The sequence below is a fragment of the Manacus vitellinus genome, unplaced genomic scaffold (assembly GCF_001715985.3).
Source record: "Manacus vitellinus isolate BGI_N305 unplaced genomic scaffold, ASM171598v3 scaffold_27_pilon, whole genome shotgun sequence".
Classification (NCBI taxonomy): domain Eukaryota; kingdom Metazoa; phylum Chordata; class Aves; order Passeriformes; family Pipridae; genus Manacus; species Manacus vitellinus.
Genome location: NW_021940039.1, coordinates 3413512 through 3420383, shown reverse-complemented (window position 1 = coordinate 3420383; position 6872 = coordinate 3413512). Strand labels below are relative to the sequence as shown.

At 58.6% G+C, this 6872-nt stretch overlaps 1 protein-coding gene across 1 annotated transcript in view; it reads left to right on the top strand.

Annotated features, from left to right (window-relative positions):
• The first annotated feature begins 843 nt into the window (after nucleotides 1-843).
• Nucleotides 844-6872, top strand: part of RXRA (retinoid X receptor alpha) — a 34193-nt gene continuing 28164 nt past the window's right edge. The window contains exons 1-3 of the mRNA XM_018074344.3: nucleotides 844-1053; nucleotides 5547-5697; nucleotides 6548-6727. Of these exons, the coding sequence (XP_017929833.1) occupies nucleotides 844-1053; nucleotides 5547-5697; nucleotides 6548-6727 (541 nt within the window). The remainder of the gene's footprint in view (nucleotides 1054-5546; nucleotides 5698-6547; nucleotides 6728-6872) is intronic.

The window sequence follows — 6872 nt, the reverse complement described above, 5'->3', positions numbered from 1 at the left end:
CCTCGCTCGGGATTGTTTTGCAAGCAGCGTGACAGGATGAGGAGGAAATGTGCCAGGAATGGCTCCATGTCTCCTCTTGGGAGAATCGAAGTCTATTTATAACCCCCTCTTCCCGCCCCCCTCCTCCCGCTCCCCCGGGACGGCGGAGCCGCTGGGGCACAGGCAGACACAGCCCGTCCTGTGCCTGCAGAGCTGCTCCTGCTCCCCATGCAGCAGGCAGGCGTGTTCCTCCTGGCTAGCACACAGAGCCACAGGATCATTTAGGTCAGAAAAAACCTCCAGGATCATCCAGTCCAACCCTTGAGCACACAGCCTTCCTTGTGGCACGCTGGTGTGTGGATGGACACACACATCAATTGTGTGATGCACAGACATGCTCTTGCTGCTGAACCACTGCTGCAGCCCCATGTTCTCCATGCATGGCCTGGCCCTGTGATAAATCCAAATTATCCTGTGGCATGGATGGCATCAGCTGGAGCAGCGATGCTGAGTCCCTGGCAGAGCTTAGAGCCAGGGTACAGCATGTGAGTGAGGTGGAGGAGGGCACTGATGCCTGTCTCAAGGTGGAAATGCTCTCAGCACCTCTCTTAATGCCTGTGTAGATGCTCCAACAGAAGATGGTTTGGAAAGATGGAGGTGCATTGGGAATTTTGGGGGAGGATGAAAAGCAGCCCCTTGGCAGGGCAAGGAGCAGGGGTCTGCATCTCAGGGCTTGCTGTGGTGACGCGTCAGAGCCTGTCCCAGCTGGGAGACTCAACCCCGTTTCTCTCTCTTTCTTCTCTTCCAGATTTCTCCAACCAAGTCAATTCCACATCCCTGAACTCTCCCACGAGCCGGGGGCCCATGGCCACCCCGTCCCTCCACCCGTCCATCGGGCCGGGCATCGGCTCCTCGCTGGGCTCCCCGGGCCAGCTGCACTCGCCCATCAGCACCCTGAGCTCGCCCATCAATGGCATGGGCCCTCCCTTCTCCGTCATCAGCTCCCCCATGGGCCCGCACTCAATGTCCGTCCCCTCCACCCCCAGCCTGGGATTTGGCACCAGCAGCCCACAGGTAAGTGGTGGGGATGTCTGTGCTGCTTGTTTAGCTGGGGAGAAGCCACATCCCTGGGTTTTCTCATCCAGAGAGGCCCCAAAGAGAGGCGAAAAGCAGAATCCCAAAGGGGAAACTAAGCTGGAGGCATCCTGCTCCTTTGGCTGGAGCTACCTGTGGGGCTGCCCTGGGTGGGCTATGAGAGACCAGCAGAGCCAGAATATGGCCACAGATCACCTGTTTGTCCCCAGGTGAACAGGGGGTGAAAAGGGAGCAGTGACCACCCCTGGGTCACCTGCAGGCAGGAGCCACAGCCACCCTAAGACTGTCTGTACCCTGGGATTATCACCTCAGCACATCCCCTCCAGGGCCAGCCCATGGTCCCAGTAGAATCATAGAGTTGTTAAGGTTGGAAAAGCCCTCTAAGGTCGTTGAGTCCAATCATTAACCCAGCATTGCCAAGTCCACCACAAAACCATGCCCCTGAGGGCCACATCCACAAGCCTTTTGAACACTTCCAGGGATGGTGATTCCTGGACTAATCCTGTGCAGCCTGTTCCAATGCCTGACGATCCTTTCAGTGAAGAAATTTTCCCTAATAGCCAATCTAAACCTGGCACAGCTTGAGCCTGTTTCTCCTTGTCCTGTCACTTGTGCACACCCAGGAGTCCCCTGCCCGCTGCCCGTTTCTCCTTGCAGGGGAAAGATTGGCCTTTGCTGGCAGAAGATTATGTAAAAAACCCTCCAACTAGGGAGAGATAAGCTCTTTTTAAAAATAGCCAGATCGGGGCGCTGGCCAGCCCCTGCCACCTGTTGCTGGCTGCTCGCACGGTATATGTTTAGTAAAAGGGCAGATTAAGGAATTGGCCACCACCTGCCACTCGCTGTGGGTTTATTTATTCCAGGCCCTCTCTGGGAGTCAAGCACCTGCCAGCACCTTTATTTTTAAATATTGGCTTGATTTATTTCCAGAGATAACAGGTCTTTCTGCGTGGGGCTGTGCTGGGTCCCATCCCTAGGGACCCGCAGGCAGCTTCCCCAGGGTCCAGCATCCCAGTGCTGGACAGAGAGGCAATTTGCCTTTGGATGAGATTCTCCCAGGCAGGATCCAGCCCGTGACCCCCATAGACCTGCACCCTGCTCCCCACTGTGGGTGAGTGGGGTGGACACATTGCCTCCCATCCCGAGGGAAGGGGAACTGAAACGGCGCCTGGGAACGGGCAGTCAGAACAAAATTAGCAGCAGCAGCGCCAAAGTGGTGGGGAAGGAGCAGGAAGGGGGACGTGAGGCAACACGGGGTGAGCCACAAGCTGGGGAGACGACGGGGAAGGGGCAATGCACCCCCAGCGCCGATTGTAAGGTGCAGTTTGCTTTTGGGGCTGGCAGGCCGGGGGAACTGAAACGAAACACAGCTCCAGGGCAGGAAGGGGAAGCGAGAGCGTGGTGGGATGGTGCCGGGAGTGCGCTGGCAGCGCCGCAGCTCCAGCCCTCGGTGCGGCATGAACACCCATCCTCGTCCGGGGACTTGTCTTAAGTGGTTTTCCTCGAGGTGACAGTTCGGAGGCCTTCAGCCTAATGGCTCCTGCCATCTGCTCCCTGTCTGGGCGCATTAGGTCCCTGTCCCCATCCCTGCAGAGGCGCCTACCTGGGCCGGCAGAGGAGGAGGAGGAGGAGGAGGAGGAGGAGGAGGGTGCTGGCGGCGAGGCCGATGCGCGGAGGGGAGCGCGGCCCCCGCGCCGCTGCACCGGCCCGGCAGAGCGCCGGGGTAATGAGGCGTGTGGCCCCCGTCGCCGGGCGGGGATGGCACTGATGGAAGGTGGTTTGCATCAGATGGCAGACGCCACTTGCCATCAGGCCATGCCTCGTCGCCTCTGGAAAGCCAGCAGAGCAGAAGGGCACGCGGTGCGCGAGGTGCGGTGGGTCCCCAGGGTGGGGCCTCTCCACTCTGGCTCCACCAGGGTGAGGAGGAGCCATCAGGCTCCCAGAACAGGGCGTTCTACCTATCCCATCCCGTTCTGCAGAGGTGAGGACCCAGCAGCCCTCAGTGCCAGTGCTGGAGGATGCTCCAAGTGCTCCCCCTGCCCTCCCTCCAGCAGTGTGAGCTTCCCGGGATCCCACATGGTTTCCAAATGCAGCCCCAAAATCAGGACATCAGGCAGGGTGTCCTGCCATGGGATCTCAGCACACCAGGCCCTTGTGGGAAGGGGATGCTGGTGCTGGGCTGGGCTGTGGGTGAGATGTGCGGGGCAGGAATAGTTCGCAGTAGTGAGCAGGGTCCCAGCCAGACTGGGGGGGTCTAGACGCAGCAGCTCTGCAGCTTACCGGGGTTTAACGTATTACTTAAACCCTCTTACCTAAAAATTCTGTGAAAACACGAAAAAAAAAGTGCAGGATTTTCAGTAAGAGCTGTGAGGGAGGGACTTTGCATGCAGCTTGCAGGGCTGTGTGGCGCAGCCGCCCCAGGCATCGCTGGCAGCAGCTCGGGGCGCCCGGGGGTGAGCGGGGAGAGATCAGACACGGGATTAGGCTTTTCCAGAGCCGCCGTCTGCCTTTGCACAATGCTCTTTGTAAAGGTGCCTGGGGGACCGGGGAAGGGGTGGGATTTTTTTTTTTTTTTGGGTGGAGGAGGAATAACTGTGCTTCTGGCTGTGCTTGCCAGAAGGGATGGGATTCGGTCCCCTGGTGCAATGAGCTGAAGAGGGAAGGGAAGGCGCCGAGAGATTCTGGCATCACTGGGGAAGAAAAGCACTGATTCCTCCTGCGTCCCCACTCACTTGCTGAGCTGGAGCCATCCTGTCCCGGAGCAGAAGTGCTGTGCCAAGGCGAGGGGCTGCTGCCTCCCCCTCTGCCCCCTCCCTGCCTGCACGTGCTGCCGGTTTCGGCAGCCAGCCGGGAGGGGAAGGCACGGGGCAGGCGCCAGGGCGGTGTGGGAACCCTGGGGTGCACGTGGTGCCTCTGCTGAGGTTTCAGGCTAGCACTGGGAGAGGAACCAATGACTTCCCCTGCCCCAGCCCGGGGCTGACTCAGCGCCCACCAGCTGATGCACGGGACCCCCACCCCTCCTGGGCTGGTCTTGCTCTGCTCACCATCCCACTGATGCTCTCAGGGGGCTGCTTGGGTGGACTCTGTGGACTTCTGGGGCTTGGGGAAGTGGTGGTGAAAGGCTTATCTTCGTCAGGCAGCCGTGGCCTCTGCCCTCAGTCCCACGTGTCCACGGCCAGTGATGCAGTGTGACACGAGCTGTAGCCACCAGCTGCACCTGGGAAATGGCTGCATTTCCCACAGAGTGCACTGGGAGGGATTGCTGGGGGTGGTGACCCTGAGTGGCAGCCCCTGCTCCCAGGGTAGCACAGTGAGAGCATGTGCCTGGGGACCCAAAGAGAGAGGTTTCTGCCTGGGGACCTGCTTGTCCCTCCCCTCTTTGCTCTATGGAACAGCAGCTGAAGCCCAGGATTGTATCCCTCAGTGACACCAGGTCCTGGCTGCCTTTGATTCATCAGCTGGCCCACCAGGGTGGGAGAGGGAGGCAGATCCATCACATTTCTCCAGGGTGAGTTTACCTGGCTCTGTTCTGTGGTTGTTAGTCATCTGCCTGCCAAATATTCCCCACCAGCCTGGAGACTTAAAAGCCGGAGGAATGGATGCTCTGCTCTAATTGACAGATCACAAGCCTTGGGACTTCCCTGAATTAATTTGTGACAAGTGCAATTGCTGAGGATCTCTACTAGGTAGAAAAACACAACAAACTGAAGCAGGATCCTGTGTATCCAACTTGGGTTTAGAGGTTGACAGTGATGGTGGCTCTGCGACAGTCCCCGGTGCAGTGGTCCCCGCAGAGGAGCACTCTGTCCCTGGGGTCACTGAGTCTGGCTCCCCCTCAGACCCTCACAGGGTCTGCATGAGCTTGTCTCCCTTATAGATGGGTCAATCCTACATCTCCCTGCCTCAGTTTCTCTCTGTAGACAGGAGGATAACAGCCCTGCCCTGCTCCACAGGAATCCTTCACTCCACATCAGTGCCATGCCAGCACTCAGCTTCCACCCCATTCTTTGCTTGCTGGGGGCCAAGCTCACTGGGGAGGGAAGGAGACACGTGGAAGTTGCAGAGATGTGTCCCACCCGAGCCAGTTCTGGAAAGCCAGGCCCTGTTGCATCTGGGATCTATTTATTTACCATGAAGCGTTCCTTTGGAGAGATAATGCTGAAAGGATATGCACCAGTGTCCTGGCCTTCATCACCCATGCAAGCACTCGCTCCCAGCCAGCTGCTCTCCCATGAGCCATCACTGCAGATCATCTTCCCTGAGTGCCCAGCTCTTATGCCAGGGCAGTGGGTGAGCACTCGTGCCCAAATCATGAACCCAGAGGTTCAGCTTTGTGGTGGGTGTTTTAAGTGGTGCTGGTCCCCACTGGAAGCTTGTCCCCTGCTCGTCCACCCAGCCCCATGTCCCAGCTGGCACAGCCCCACATCCCATGTCCCTGGTCCCCCCTGAGCCCTGTGCTTCTGCCTCGACAGCTCAACTCGCCCATGAACTCCGTCACCAGCACAGAAGACATTAAGCCACCCCTGGGGCTCAATGGAGTCCTCAAAGTGCCAGCACATCCCTCAGGAACGATGGCCTCCTTCACCAAGCACATATGTGCCATCTGTGGGGACAGATCTTCAGGTAAGGCTGGTGCCTGCCCCGGGAGGGGCTCACAGTGGCGGGCTCTGGATACGGGTGCCCTGGGAGAGGGTTGACATGACTCCCCAGCTCCCTGTGGCACAGCTTCCTGTGTTCTCAGAGGAGAGATGAAGAGTCCCTTATTGACCAGCCTGGTCCAGGGCAGGCTCTGAGCTGAGCTGGCAGACCCCAGGTCCCTCTTTAGCAGTGGGGTTACATCTTCAGCCCATCTGAAAACAAGGCATCAGTGAGTGTCCCTCCTTCTCCCCATCCTTTGATCTGCAGTGGTACTGTCACACAGTGCCAGATAAAAAGATGAGCTTGACACAGAGTCTCTCCACTCTGGGAGATAAAGATGTGCTAATTCCCTTTATTCTCACACTGTTCTAAAAGCTCTCTGCTCCAGAAGAGCTCTGGTCGCCTAGTTTGTGAGTCCTTAGGGACCCCTCCTCTGCCTGTACTGTGCACCCACCCTCCAATGCCAGCCCAAAGCCCAGGGTTTTGGAGGGTGGGTGCGTGGTACAGAGCAGGCTGGGTCGTGTGCCTGGCATGGGGGCTTCAGAGGGGGCACAGAGGGCACCCTCTGTTTCACTGCTGCACTGCCTCTCCCCTGATGTATGCCTAAGAAATGCCGAGGGCTTTTCCTGCGTGGGAGGCAGGTTGCAGCCCACAGAGCGCATCCTGATTTTATGGAAGTCAAGTCAGGGCGAAGCCACTGCTCTTCAGCTCCTGCTCACGGCTGCAGGAAACCTTTGCCTCCCCCCAGATCCCGCTGGGAGACAGGCCCCGGGAAGAGCTGACGGTCCGTGTGGGGAGGAGGAGACACTTTTAACCCGAGTCTCGTCCCCCACAGGAAAACATTACGGGGTTTACAGCTGTGAGGGCTGCAAGGGCTTCTTCAAGCGCACGGTGCGGAAGGACCTCACCTACACCTGCCGCGACAACAAGGACTGTTTGATCGACAAGCGCCAGCGCAACCGCTGCCAGTACTGCCGCTACCAGAAGTGTCTGGCCATGGGCATGAAGAGAGAAGGTAAGGCCTGGCCTGCCCTCAGCACCCGTGGGTGCTGCAGGAATGTTTCCTTCCTTAGGAGGCTCCGTCAGGCTCCTGCCTGCGGCGTCACGGTGGGCACCTGGGGCAGCGTCACCTTGCCGGGGTGACAAAGGTGTGTGTGTGT